Source organism: Pungitius pungitius, chromosome 1, assembly GCF_949316345.1.
Source record: "Pungitius pungitius chromosome 1, fPunPun2.1, whole genome shotgun sequence".
Classification (NCBI taxonomy): domain Eukaryota; kingdom Metazoa; phylum Chordata; class Actinopteri; order Perciformes; family Gasterosteidae; genus Pungitius; species Pungitius pungitius.
Window position 1 is genome coordinate 23,064,594 of NC_084900.1, and position 13,288 is coordinate 23,077,881.

The window sequence follows — 13,288 nt, forward strand, 5'->3', positions numbered from 1 at the left end:
AATACTTTTTATTTTACATTTCTAATGGCTTTAGACAAACGAAAAGGCTCAACCACCCATCGGTAAGTGTTAACTTAACCCTATCCATCCAGATGGAACATTTATTTAATAATCAAATACTATAATTGTATTTTCAGTGCCCTTTCCTGTGAACGCACGAGGCGCACCTCAACAGACAGACCCTGCTAGTCGAGCGCCTATTGCGCAGAAAGAGGAGCTGCAAGATGGCGCAAGCAATATTTGAAGTACTTGAAGGTAGGCATTATTTGTTAATAACCACGTAATTACAACTACAATAAAGTGTGTGTGCATTTTAAGCAACCCCGACACACCAGGGTCGTTTCATTGGGAATATGGGTAACCACACAGTGATATAAATGCGTTGAATTTAGTTTTAACAATGAAAACATCCCAGAGGGGGGAGTGACTGACTGTAAACAAACACACAGGTTTCTTATTGCTCGAACCTTATGGACATATTTTAAAATTACGAATGTGGTCCCTCTGTCGCGGGCTAAATGACACGATGACGTGTTCCTCTCTTGCTATTCGGACTGCATTTGACATTTTTGCAGGAGGCCCTTTAGGATGTCTGAACACTGTAATGTCACTAGGCCTACTATGAGGGATGATAGTGTGTCTGTGTTTTTTGCTATTTCATCTACAGCGACCCATATTAGTATCCTGAGGTAATATTCATTATTATTATGATATTGGGGGGAAATTATTCCCTAAATACATCAAGAGGTCATTAGAGAGATAACACGCTATAAAGCTGCTGATCTTGATCCAAAGGACTAATCTTTCATACTACATCAGAAAGTTAACCAACGAAGACATCCTTCCAGTTCATTAACAATAAAACAAGAGTTCCCTTCAGTCTTCATGTTTTCAAAGCTTTAGTAAATTAGCGTTACGTAGCCTGAATACAATGGGTCTGTTTGCAGCGTGAGAATTATTGTATGATTCTCCACCCTCCTCTTCTTCCTCTCCTTCTTCAGGCATGGACAACCAGACGGTGTTGGCGGTCCAGTCTCTGCTGGACGGCCAAGGTGGAGTTCCTGACCCCAACAATCAGAATGTCTCCGGGACGTCTACTATACAGTCGATGGGTAGGTACAGAAAATAGAGCAAATTACAGCTTACAACCAAACCATCCAAGATCGAATAAAGGTTATTCAGATTCTTACTGAGGCTGCAGATGTTTCTTAAGCAGCGCTTACCTTTCTCTTGCGTGTATTACGGCATGCCTCAAACGTGTCGTGTTTATGCTTCGTAACAGACGACGAGGACGTGTTCCTGTGTGGGAAGTGTAAGAAACAGTTCAATTCTCTGCCTGCCTTCATGACACACAAGAGGGAGCAGTGCCAGTCCAGCATCCCCTCCCTGTCCACAGTGTCCCTGGCCTCCACCAACGCCTACACACCGGTCCCCTCCATCAGCTCTGGACCACAGACCTCCACTAACAGACAGGTGAGTGCGTGTTTTAAGGTGGCCGCTGGATAAAAGGGGTCCACCAATGTCAACTTGGGTGAGGAATCAGTTAGTAGGTTAGGTCACATGTTGTTGGTTTACCTCTAAACATCGGTAACTTGACATGAATAAAGGCATCTTATAAATTAATTTGAATGTATGTAAAAGACATGTTCACATTTATTTAGATATTCTGAGACTACAACAAACATTTAGAATTTCCCACTGTGATGACGGTTTTTAGCTAAGTGGGTTTTCTGTTTTCTCACGTTTGTGTTACCATCATGTTTGCATTACACTCCACACTTCCTCATCAGGTATCCACCTACATCACAGTACCCCCGTCCCCTCTGACACACACTCTGGTCCAGGGCAACGTGCTGGTCAGCGACGACGTCCTCATGTCGGCTATCTCCGCCCTCACCTCCATCGACCAGCCTATGGCCGCCATGCAGACGCCTGTGCAGGTAATAAGGTGTAACGGGACACATTCAATTAGAAGTCACCAAATATGTGAGACGATGCAGAGCAAACAACAAAAAATTACAATTTTGTACAATCTACATAGAATATGTACAGACATTTTCGCTGCACTATTATCAAATCTATTTGCTTCCTTTTCTGGATCGCAGAGCAACCTAAGCATGCACACGGCTGGTGTATCATACCTGCACCAGCACCACCACCACCATCACCACCATCACCATCACCAGCAGCAGCAGCATCAGCAGCAGCAGCAGCAGCAGCAACAGTCCTCCCACCCTCTCCCCTCCAGCCAAACGCCGGCCCACCCCCTGCCTGATGGACAGCCCTTGCAGCAGCCGCTCGCCTCACAGGTCCCAACAAGCCACAGCAACTCAGTGGTCCAGGTGTACAGCACTATGCCCAACATGGGTGGAGGCGGTGGCGGAGAGATCCACACCCTGGGGCTCCAGCCATTTCATCCCGTACAAGTGAGTGACATGGCGCGCCACTTCATTCTAGACTCTCTGGTCCCAAGACGGAGCCCTGAGCCCGTTGTGTGTCCCTCAGGTGCCAAGTCAGTGCGTGGAGAGCCAATCATACACGACCCCTCGCGTCTACAGCCCTGGGAAGCAGGGCGCCAAAACAAAGACCTGCAGCATCACCACCAACCTGACGGAGCTGGCCGACTTCGAAAAGGTCATCATCCCCAAGCGATCCAGGAGCAGCAAAAAGGGCTCTGATGGAGCCACAGGTGTGTGAGGGTGTACACATTAAAGTACACTGCTACAGTCACGGCTTGCACCACTGAATAAAACACATCTATGTATACTCAACTAGTTTAAGTAATAATTGATTAATGAAACTGCTTGTGACTGCATACTGACACCGGATACGGAATGTACGCCGATGATTGTATGACAACAATTGATTTACTCAATTTCTCAGCAGAGCAGCTGAAAGGAAAAGTTCCAAAGCTCAAGTGTAATTTCTGTGATAAAATCTTCTCGAAAAACTTTGATCTTCAGCAGCACATTAGAAGGTGAGCTACTGGCCAGCATGGTTAGAACAGTCATATCTAAAATAAAGATTATCACAAGGTGCTCCGCTCCCTTCCACTAACTTATTCTTTCTTTCTTACAGTCACACAGGAGAGAAACCGTTTCAGTGCATTGTCTGTGGCCGAGCTTTTGCCCAAAAGTCCAACGTGAAGAAACACATGCAAACACACAAGGTACTGAACAAAGTCAGGCTGGTTTTCTGATCGAGTTAACGTTGGCTCCAAGAGTTCATTTAAAACACGGGAAACCACACAAGCCACCTGACAAATGTGCTCTATACATAAATAATATTGTGGCAACATATTGTGTGTAAAATCAGAGTTGTATATAAGAGTTTTAGACTACCTAAACTTCTACATGGTGGCATCCAGGACCTCACATTGCAAAATAATACAAAGTGGAAATGCCATTAAAATGGTGCTTTTCTTTTGGCATCACATGCTCCCTAGCTTTGAAAATCATGCTTTACATTCACACTGTACTTTAACACTCTTTTTCTCTCCGAACTCATGTAAGAACTATTTATGTTGAAGGTGTGGCCTATGGGTGCGGCCAGCACTGTGTCCAGATTGCCGATCACAGTAAAGGTGATACCAGTGTCGTCCACTGAGGAGGAGGGGGGTGGGGAGCAGCAGCAGCAGCATCAGCAGCAAGGTGAAGCACAGGTGGAGGAGGGGTCACAGCAGCAGATCTGTCAAACACAAACAGAGGAAGAGGTGGTTCACACAGGTAATGTCTGTTTACGATATTAATTCACCAATATGTATTGATGAACACATACACTCAGCTATGGGATTACACCCTATTCAAACAACAACAACTCTACACATTAACCCTAAAAAAATGCTGCCTTCAAGCCCCAAGTGATTGCTGGATCTAATTATAAAGGCGATGACAGCCACTCATCCAGCATCAGACTAACAGCTGACAGCGGGTTAATGTGTCCAATTACAGACGCTCCAGTGGAATTGGAGGAGAGTGCGACTGAGGTTCCGACCCACCCGGAGCACGGCCGAGAGGAGGCCGCACAGGACGGGCTACCTCAGGCACACATGCAGGTGCCGTCCAACCAGGACCAGCAGTGCCAAGCTCTAACCAAACAGATCATGGTGATAGACAGCTCCTACCAGTGCCAGTTCTGTGCCAGCAAGTTTAAGACCTACTTCCAGCTCAAGTCTCACCTGACCCAGCACAAAGGGGAGCAGGTGAGTGCAGACCCCTTATGTTCGCTTACCTTTTTTGTCTCGTTTTGGGGATTTCCCTTCTTGCATTGTGCTCACTTCCCCCCACAGGTCTACAAGTGTGTGTTGAAGTCCTGCTCCCAGACCTTCCAGAAGCTGGATCAGTTCCTGGAGCACATCAGGACGCACCAGGAGCAGCTGACCTACCGCTGCCACCTCTGCAGCAAGGTGTTCCCCTCGCTGTTCGAACTGGGAGTCCACCAGTACTCCCACTGCTTCTGCCCGCAACAGAGCACACGCAAGGAAACCAGCATCTACAGGTTGGTTGGATCACTCACAGCTGTGTTCATTCCTTATTCATTATAAGAGAATAAAATGAAGAACTCCAGCATCCTTTTTTTTTCGCCTCAGGTGCGTCAAGTGTCAAAGCAGATATTCTACCCAGGAGGCACTGGAGCATCATCTACTGACCGCCTCGCACAACTTCCCCTGCCCACACTGTCAAAAGGTAGCAGTCTCCTTTGCTTAACATCCACACGGCATTCATATTTCATGTCGCATCGTCTGACCCGTTACCTCTTGCTGGCCGTCAGGTTTTCCCGTGCGAGAGGTACTTTCGGCGCCACCTCCCCACTCACGGCGTTGGAGGGAGGTTCAAGTGTCAGATCTGCAAGAAAGCCTTCAAGACAGAGCACTACCTCAAACTGCACACACGCATCCACTCAGGTCTGGAAAACCTTCAGGAAGCAATGTCCCCCTGCCATTGATAGTGCCGGGTTCTGTAGCTAAGTCGGGGGCTGAGGGTGTTCATATTCTTGCTGTAACAATCTCCGTTGATTTTTTAGTTGCTTTTGGTTGCACTACTTTTACTTCCACTCTTAATTGCAATTCTTTTAAAGAAGGAATGGTTCAATAAAAGCTTAATAATGACGAGTTGATGCATCTGGCTAAAAAAGTTTCAGCACTTCAACTCTTGAGTTACATCGGTCCACGCATGCATATCTCATCATTTAGAAGGCATCAATATGAGTGTGAGTTTGATGGAGATCTTGTTTTCTAGGTGAAAAGCCATACAAGTGTTCGCTCTGTGAGGCCATGTTCAACAGGAAGGACAAAGTGAAGCGACACATGCTCATCCATGAGCCCTTCAAGAAATACAAATGTCCCTTTAGGTGAGGCTCTCTGATGGGAAACAAAAACTATTATTCATTTATCTTGATTCTCTCTTTTCATCATTCAAATTGTTCTGTTGTGTTGTTTGGATTACTGTCTTTCCAACTGTCTTAACTCTTCTTAGAAGTTATTTCATTTAATTTAATGCTGTTTGTACTCCTTTGTCATCAGGACACATGTGGGCTGCACCAAAGAGTTCAACAGGCCGGACAAACTCAAGGCCCACATTCTGTCACATTCAGGTGAGTGAACGTCACCAGTGATCATAAAACAAAGAAAGAGGTGTTCCGATTGAAGACATTACACGTTGGTGGTCACCAAAATGTGAAAATATTGCTGAACAATAATTTTTTTATATTCCTACCTGAGACTAAAGGCATGTCTACGAGGCCACTAGGTCAAAGTAGAAATTAAGAGCAGCATTAATGAGAATTGTTTGCATCAATGAAGCTTCTGTTTGCGGTTTCATTCGGTACATAAAGAAAAACCTGAAAGCAGGTAAACCCTTTTCCTATTCTATCAAAATGATATTATTGCATTGATTCTCCTCCCTCCAGGTATCAAACCCTACAAGTGTCTCTTTTGTCAGAAGGCGTTCAGCCGCAGGGCCCACATGCTCGAGCATCAGCAGTCCCACACAGATAACTACCGCTTCAGATGCTCCACCTGCAACAAGGGCTTCACCAGACAGAGCTATTACAGAGATCACAAATGTCCTGCAGCAGGGAGCGGCGCGGCGGCTGAAGGAGGCGCCGGCGAGTCGGAGGGAGACGAGGTCATGAAGGATGGAGAGGACGACGGGAGAAGAAGCCGGTTCCTGGGAATAGAGAGTATGGCGGGCCGTGATGACGGAGCGAATGACCACAGCTCAAAGGACGGCCACGAGCTGGTGCAAACACGCGAGCAGGAGGAGGAGGAGGAGGAAGAGGAGGATGAAGGGAGGAGGAATGATGAGGGTTGTCAGGCTGCAATGACTATCAGCGGCACTGAAGGACAGGAGGAGGAGGAAGAGGATGATGAAGACGAGGAGGAGGAGGATGAAGAGGAGGAGGAGGAGGAAGAGGAGGAGGAGGACAGGGTGGAGCATGCTGGCATGGCACTGGATCAGATTCAGAGCAATGACCAACACTGTTTGCAGCAGCAGTGTTTGTAGATAAGCATGTTGGACCAAACAAACCATCCATTCTTTTTCAAGTCTGGGACCTTATTCTTTTTTTGTTTTATATTAAAACGTTAAATTAAAACGCACTTCTACACTTTACTGTAAAGTAAGCAGGCTTGTTTGATACTTGGCAGATCTATATCGCCAAATTAACCTGTGGACCTTTTCCATGTACACGTGTCCAATTATTGTGCAATTTAAGCCACGGTGGTTCATTTCAAATTACGTCTTGTCAATAAAATAGAAACATTTTCTCTTATTGATTATAAAAGTGCATTATTTTATGTTCTCCCTCTTTGTTGTTGAACCCACTTTTGCTCAGCTTTCTTCTTCACAAATACTTGGACATTTCTTTACATTACATGCAGGACCACATGGTGAAGGCGTCCAAAAGTAGATAGTAAGTAACATACATGTGGACACTTCCAAAGTGGTGCGTGCTTCCCCATTCCCTCATCCATCATGTGAGAGATGTCACAAGACTTTCAAGCTGCTGGAATGACCTACATTTGGTAATAACCGACTGATTGGGTCAGAAGACCCAGCATGACCGTTTTGAGGATCACAACAACTCCTGCTGTGATCAAAGTTTTCCTTTGCGTCTTTTTTTAGGTATGCATTTGTGAATGCATTTTTTCAGAGTTTAGCTATAATAAGTTTCTAGCAGCCAGTAATCATACTAACTGTGATTGTCTAACCTCATCACGTTTGCCTCATCAACTCCATCTCCTGCGTTACACATAAAATAGTAAATAATAAATCTACTTTAGATTGACATGAGTTGTAAACAACTGCCTTTAGCTCAACATCAACATAATACACATTGGGATTTGTCCTATTCATCCAATATTTTATCTCAGATTATCTGATGCTAATACTAATGTCTGGATACTCATGTGTTCTGTAGTGCTCATGCTTTTATCCAAAGCGACTTACAATAACTGCATTTCAAGATTCAAGCTTAGAAGAAACAAGAACGAGCAATTTCATCAAATAAGCCGTTTTACAACTTGTCATAGATAAGAGCCATTATAAGCAGTTGTGACTGGGCAACACTTGTCTACATCGATTAGGAAAGGGAAGGCGTGATTGACACGCTATATGGTACGCTCACTTCGTGTGCCCTGTGCTAAATAAAACGCGTGTAGACTGACGTTTGTCCTGATAATCCACGATGGTTCTATTATTTTCCATAAAGCGGTCTAAGACCCTTTGCCTTTCCGGCTCAAACGTCCTCCCAACCGCACTGTATTTGCCCTCTTTATAATGGAGGCAACGTTGCAAAGTGCGCCACCCAGTGTTGATCAAAGAAAACATAGAAACCTGAAAACAAACGGCATTTGGCTCTTACAATCATGTAAGTCAAGTTTGAATTCAGTTCGGTACAAACATTGTCGTAGTCCTTAGTTAGTCTAGTGTGGGGAAATGGGTTACCTCAATCAAAGATGCAGTCAAGATGACATTCAGAAAAGCAACACATTGTACCCGATAACTAACACATATTTAAGTTATGGCTGAATTTGTTTTTACATGAATTAAAAAAGACTAAATTGATTAATACATAGTGAAAGAAATTCCTTTAAGTTATTTTTTTAAATGTATTTAAAAGAAACACCTAAATAATTACATTACTCATTCTAGAGTGTAACACTCAAGACCACTTTAGGAATATGACCAAAATGAAATGTATAATATGAATTATATAGTTTTCTTTTAACAGACCATATTAATCATAAACCAGATCAAACTTTACACCAATACTACCTTGAACCTTTAAATATTTGCATCCAAAGTAAGCCGTTTTTAATTAGGTGAAATCCAGAGAAATACAGCTGAGAGTTTGATGAATTCACTCAGAGATGTATTGATCTCATTCAAAACTTTCCATTTCTAAATCTTTAGAGAATAAAACAGGCCATAACATTTTCTTTAAATAAACTATATAAGTCATAGTTTAATTTGTCTGGTAAAACGTTACCAACACTTATGTATTTATTTTCAACTTATTATAAGTCACTATAAATCCTCAATCATTGTGCTCCTCCTCCATCCAACGTCAATCAAGATGAACTGAAAAAAAGAAGATGTATTGTAGTCGTCCCACATTTTGCCAACCAATGAGTGATTAGACAAGATCTGCTGGCAGAATAAATAAAGTAAAGTGAAAATGATTATGAAGACTTAAAATAACACTAGAATACGTATTTACTAAATCTATATTAGATATACAGTATACCACTCTGCCCTGCTCAATCACACGTACGCACGCACGCCTAAAATGCCATGGCAACCGAACGATGACCCGACCGAGGGTATTTAAGGTCAGCGCACTTTCTGAACGTTCCTTTTGCACTTTGACTTGAACACGAACTTTAAACCTCTTGTGAAATCAAACTGCTGAGAACTAAATCTTTCAAATATTGTTGGAGAAGTGAACGACTACATAACATCTTTTGTGGAGCACAGACAAGGCTGAAACAGGCCCTCAGGAGCGGCGGAGCATCGAGGACGACCACCTGCTGAAGGAAGTTGGCTGATTGGAACCTTCGGTGTTCAAGTAAGACATCGTTTTGATCCCCTTACATCCTTAGAAGGGTCCCCAGGTTACAAATGAGTAAGACACATTGAGTTTAAAGGTGAAAGAAATACGATTTGATGGACAAAGACACTCAGTCGAGGATTTCTCCGTGTAAAATGATTATTGGAGGGGCGGGATGTGTTACATCTCGCGGGACATCTCTGGGGTGTGTCAACAATTAGTGTAGATGTTTTAAAACACTGTTATTTTGGTTTGAGGGTAACAAATCGTCGAAGATTAACATAGGAATTTGTGAAAAAGATGGCGCTGAGAACGCCATGGAACGCTGAAATAAATGTTTTTATTTGGAAACCACGTGCAAATGTAGTCAACATACTTACTTATGAATGTATTATTACATGCTCCATACACTATTTCTCTGATATTTAACATCGAAATGCACTCTGCTCGTGGTTGATGCATTTCATAAGAGTGACAAGAGCGATTTGTTAAGTAACCGTATAGGACTGCATACAGCCTCTTTTAGCAACTAAAACCCTCCAGCCGTCAGCCCTCCAAAGCCACCTCCATCCCTGGCCTGCACCTATCATCCTGGAAGACAGCTTCTGAAACCTTCTCAACCCTTCTTCTTGTTCCAGCTCCTGGCCTGAGCCTCCATCCTTCAGTCTTCAAGCAGTCTTCCTGAACATCTTTGGTCCGTGCCGTTGACCTGAAACCCACCGCCAAGAGATCATCCCTTCTACGACCCGTCGGTCAACCTGCTGGACTTCGCCTCACCACACTTCGGGCCCCCTGACACGCCCATATCTCTCATGGTCAAGGATTCTGTGAAGGGCCCACTCCTGGAACCAGAAAGTCGCGGACTACTGGTGTTTTTCCGGTGGTTTTTTTTGTTATCCGACTCAACAAAATAAACCTTTTTGTTTCACCCCAACTGATCTGGTCTGCGTCTGGGTGCTGTCCGAGGTAACCGTGACAGTTATGTTCCAGGAAGCTGTGGTGAAGGAGCTCAAATGAGGTTTTTATTAAGTAGAGCCTTAATGTCTGCATTACATTACATGTCTTTTATCCAAAGCGACGTACAATAAGTGCATTTCCACATAGAGATACAAACTCAGAAGAACAAGTAACAAGAAAGTACATTTTTCATCAAATAAGCAGTTTCAAAACATGTCATGGAAAAGTGCCATTATAAGTACAATTTAAGTGCTACCATTTGTTAGTGCTACGGTTTGCTAGTGTTTTAGTCAAGGTAGAGTCTAAAGAGGTGTGTCTTGAGTTTTGGACGGAAGATGTAGAGGCTCTCTGCTGTCCTGATGTCATCAGAGAGCTCATTCCACCATCTGGGAGCCAGGACAGCGAAGAGTTGCGATCTCGCAGAGTGCTTTTCTCTCAGTGAGGGAGGAACAAGCCGCTTGGCAGATGCAGATCGGAGTGTGCACTGGTGCCTTTGGACCAGATAATAAAAAGCCCTCTCATGTTAATAATTAAATATCAGTAATGTTTTTGTGAATCACAAACATTTAGTCATTTTATGGGACTATGCAGTGTTCCACCATTCCCTTCTATTCGTCAGCCTCATAAAGGGATTGTTTTCCCCATGGATGGGGACCGCTTATGACCAACAGATGTCCCGTCTCTCATGTCCAACCAATCACACACAGGTTGTTAATGGTCAAGAAGCTACAGCTGTGTATTACTGTTCTACCTCTTCCTCGAAAGGCCTATACAGATTAACTCTGGATTTGTTGTCATACAGTCATCAAATGTTTAATTTGTTATATCTATAAGATGCTAAAAAAATGTTAATAATACATATAAGTATATTCAAATGTCTACATTTATTCATTCGACTGACGGATGGATAGCTAGAATTATCTTGGATTGGGAATCATTTCTTAATTTCTTTGATTTTTTCAATAAAACCGTTGGTAAACAAAACCACATCTCCCTTCTATGGATAAAATCTGTGTGCCTTTAAAATACTCAAAACACTAACTCAAGATCCTAAAGCCTCTATTTCCTAGGGCGCAATTTCCCAGATGGAATTGGGTGAATTTTTAAGTTTTTGTACACCTTAATATGGTATCTGTGGATGACAAATATTTAATTCATCAAAGATACAAAGAGGAGTAGCTGCTTACTGTTTCCTTTTAGTCCAGTGACACTCTGCATGATCACTCAAAAGAGGACCAGTAGTGGAACAAGCTGAGATCATTTAAGTAGTAATACTACAGTGAAGAAATACTACATGTAGAAATAGTGCCTACAAAATTAGGTAAAAGTAATTTGTATTATGAATTGAATATATTAAATATATATATTAAAAACAGTGGAGTAAGAAGTACAACATATTCCTTTGGATTGTAGTAGAGGTACAAAGTCTTGAAGGGGACATATTGTGAATAGAGTGGAGTCTACTGACTTTTTGACAAAAAAAGAGAGTAGTGCATGCATGGGGTAGTCAATAGACAGTAGACAATAGATAGTCTTTGGAGGGACTATGGCCAATGGACACAGAAATTGTGAAGAAGCTACAAAATGCATAAAACTCCTGATTTTCATTTCAAATGCTGTTTCACTCTCAAAGCTCCAGGAAAACCTGCATTCCTATATTATGTGACATTTCTAACACAGCGTTTTGTAACTGGGTGAGGAATGATTTGTGGTTAAACCCTGGGTAGGACAGAAGACAGTGAGTCTCAGGTCCATATGAAGCTGCATGGGAGGACTTGGACCTGATGGAGCACAGAGCAGCTGGGATTCAAACCGCCAACCTTGCAGCTCCCAGCACATCCCACTACTCCATGCGCCACCATCGCCCATTGTTGGTGTCTGTAAAGTTCCAAAGTCACTAAAAATGAAAATGTTCTGAGACCAGTATATTGCCTGTAGTACATTCAAATATAAATTTACAGTATAATACATACAAAACAATGTATATCAGAATGATGACATAGAATGGATATGGTTCAATGTGGGCCTAGGTGGTAGGTGCAAATTTTAGTATCGCCTAGGGCAGCCATTGGGCTAGAGCCGGTCCTGGTACCGATCGTAGGCTGTGCAAAAGCGTCACGTTAGGAGAGGCAATCATCTGACAAGATCCCAGGAGAGAGCAGGCTTTAACCAGTGCCAGATTGCTAATTAGCCACAGGTGAGAAGGGTGAGAGCGCGCTCCTCTCAGCCGTCCTGCCCAGCCTGTGTTACTTTTTTTCTAATTACGGGTTTGCCGTACGCTTATATTAATATTCACAGCTCAATAAGGTTGAAGTATGGCAACCGATTGTTGGTGGTGGTTGCCATGGTAAATCGGAGTATCATTACTCCATGCTGCCTTTATACTGTGTCTGTCCCATACGGGTGCTGGTGCAGGCTGAGGGAGGCAGGACTCAAACGCAGGGTTCCAAGTTTCCAAAGAAGTGCTCTTCTTCTATTCCAAAGAAAGGCAGGAGACGTGCACCAACGACGGGTAGACATAACAATGACGCGACAGGGGACAAGAGGCACACAGGGCTTAAATACACAAGGTATAGTAGTATTTCAAGGAATCTTGGGTCATGTATGGTAATTTGAGAGGCTTTTATTTTGGGATGGTTATCCATAGGTGTCACCTTGGGGATGTGTACTATCAACCTGAAGTGGAATGGTCATGACAGTATTGATTGTTTCCTTTTAAACCTAATCTGAAAATGACCAAATGTAGTCTGGTGATTGAGATATGGAAGGAAATTGACTCATATATGGTATTATGAGGGGCTTTAATTTCTTAATGGTACATCAGAAGCTCCTGGTTATATGTTGACATAAAGGGCCTAAGACCATGATAATGTCAAAGATAAAGTTTGCAAAGCTGCATTCCTGGCGTTGCTCCACGCGTTTAACGACCACTGACTTGCGAACGCTTCGTCCTTTGGCCGCAAGCGTACTCGGCCGCATTTTTAACCGTTGGGCCAGTGCCCCGACGTGCAAGAAGTATCGAGGACCCGTCCAACGCTGCTTGCAGCTTTCATTCTGTTTTGTGTTTTTCTTCATAATGTCTAGATTTCTTTCCCAGACAAAGGGAAGACCATACTTATTAATAACATTAACACAAGTCGCTTCAAAGTGTCACTTAACACATCACATACAATTACCAATCTTTTCAGATGAGAAGGACGCACGGCTACAGGACCAGATGGGAAGGACGGACAATATTAATATATATTTTGCAAATTACATTTACATTTTTCTAGACTAC

At 43.2% G+C, this 13,288-nt stretch overlaps 1 protein-coding gene across 2 annotated transcripts; it reads left to right on the top strand.

The window, feature by feature from the left end:
- Nucleotides 1-170: 170 nt before the first annotated feature.
- Nucleotides 171-6,753, top strand: znf341 (zinc finger protein 341). Of its 2 annotated transcripts, none has more exons than XM_037480949.2 (16): nt 171-255; nt 1,002-1,112; nt 1,283-1,473; nt 1,791-1,940; nt 2,106-2,426; nt 2,506-2,689; nt 2,884-2,977; nt 3,079-3,169; nt 3,530-3,725; nt 3,951-4,201; nt 4,289-4,497; nt 4,589-4,685; nt 4,771-4,903; nt 5,238-5,349; nt 5,522-5,592; nt 5,908-6,753. In XM_037480949.2, the coding sequence occupies exons 1-16, from the start codon at nt 225-227 to the stop codon at nt 6,501-6,503; spliced, it is 2,838 nt and encodes a 945-aa protein (XP_037336846.2). In that variant the 5' UTR covers nt 171-224; the 3' UTR covers nt 6,504-6,753. The 2 variants fall into 2 exon arrangements, with proteins under 2 accessions (XP_037336846.2, XP_037336845.2); XM_037480948.2 differs by having other exon boundaries at nt 178-255; nt 2,887-2,977.
- The last annotated feature ends 6,535 nt before the right edge of the window (nt 6,754-13,288 follow it).

What these genes read in the sequence shown, in the direction of transcription:
- znf341 (XM_037480949.2), top strand. Translation starts at nt 225, where the DNA reads ATGGCGCAAGCAATATTTGAAGTACTTGAAG. An exon ending in CCATGCAGACGCCTGTGCAG is followed by an intron (nt 1,941 to 2,105) that starts GTAATAAGGTGT and finishes TCTGGATCGCAG; the next exon opens with AGCAACCTAAGCATGCACAC. An exon ending in GGGCTCTGATGGAGCCACAG is followed by an intron (nt 2,690 to 2,883) that starts GTGTGTGAGGGT and finishes TCAATTTCTCAG; the next exon opens with CAGAGCAGCTGAAAGGAAAA.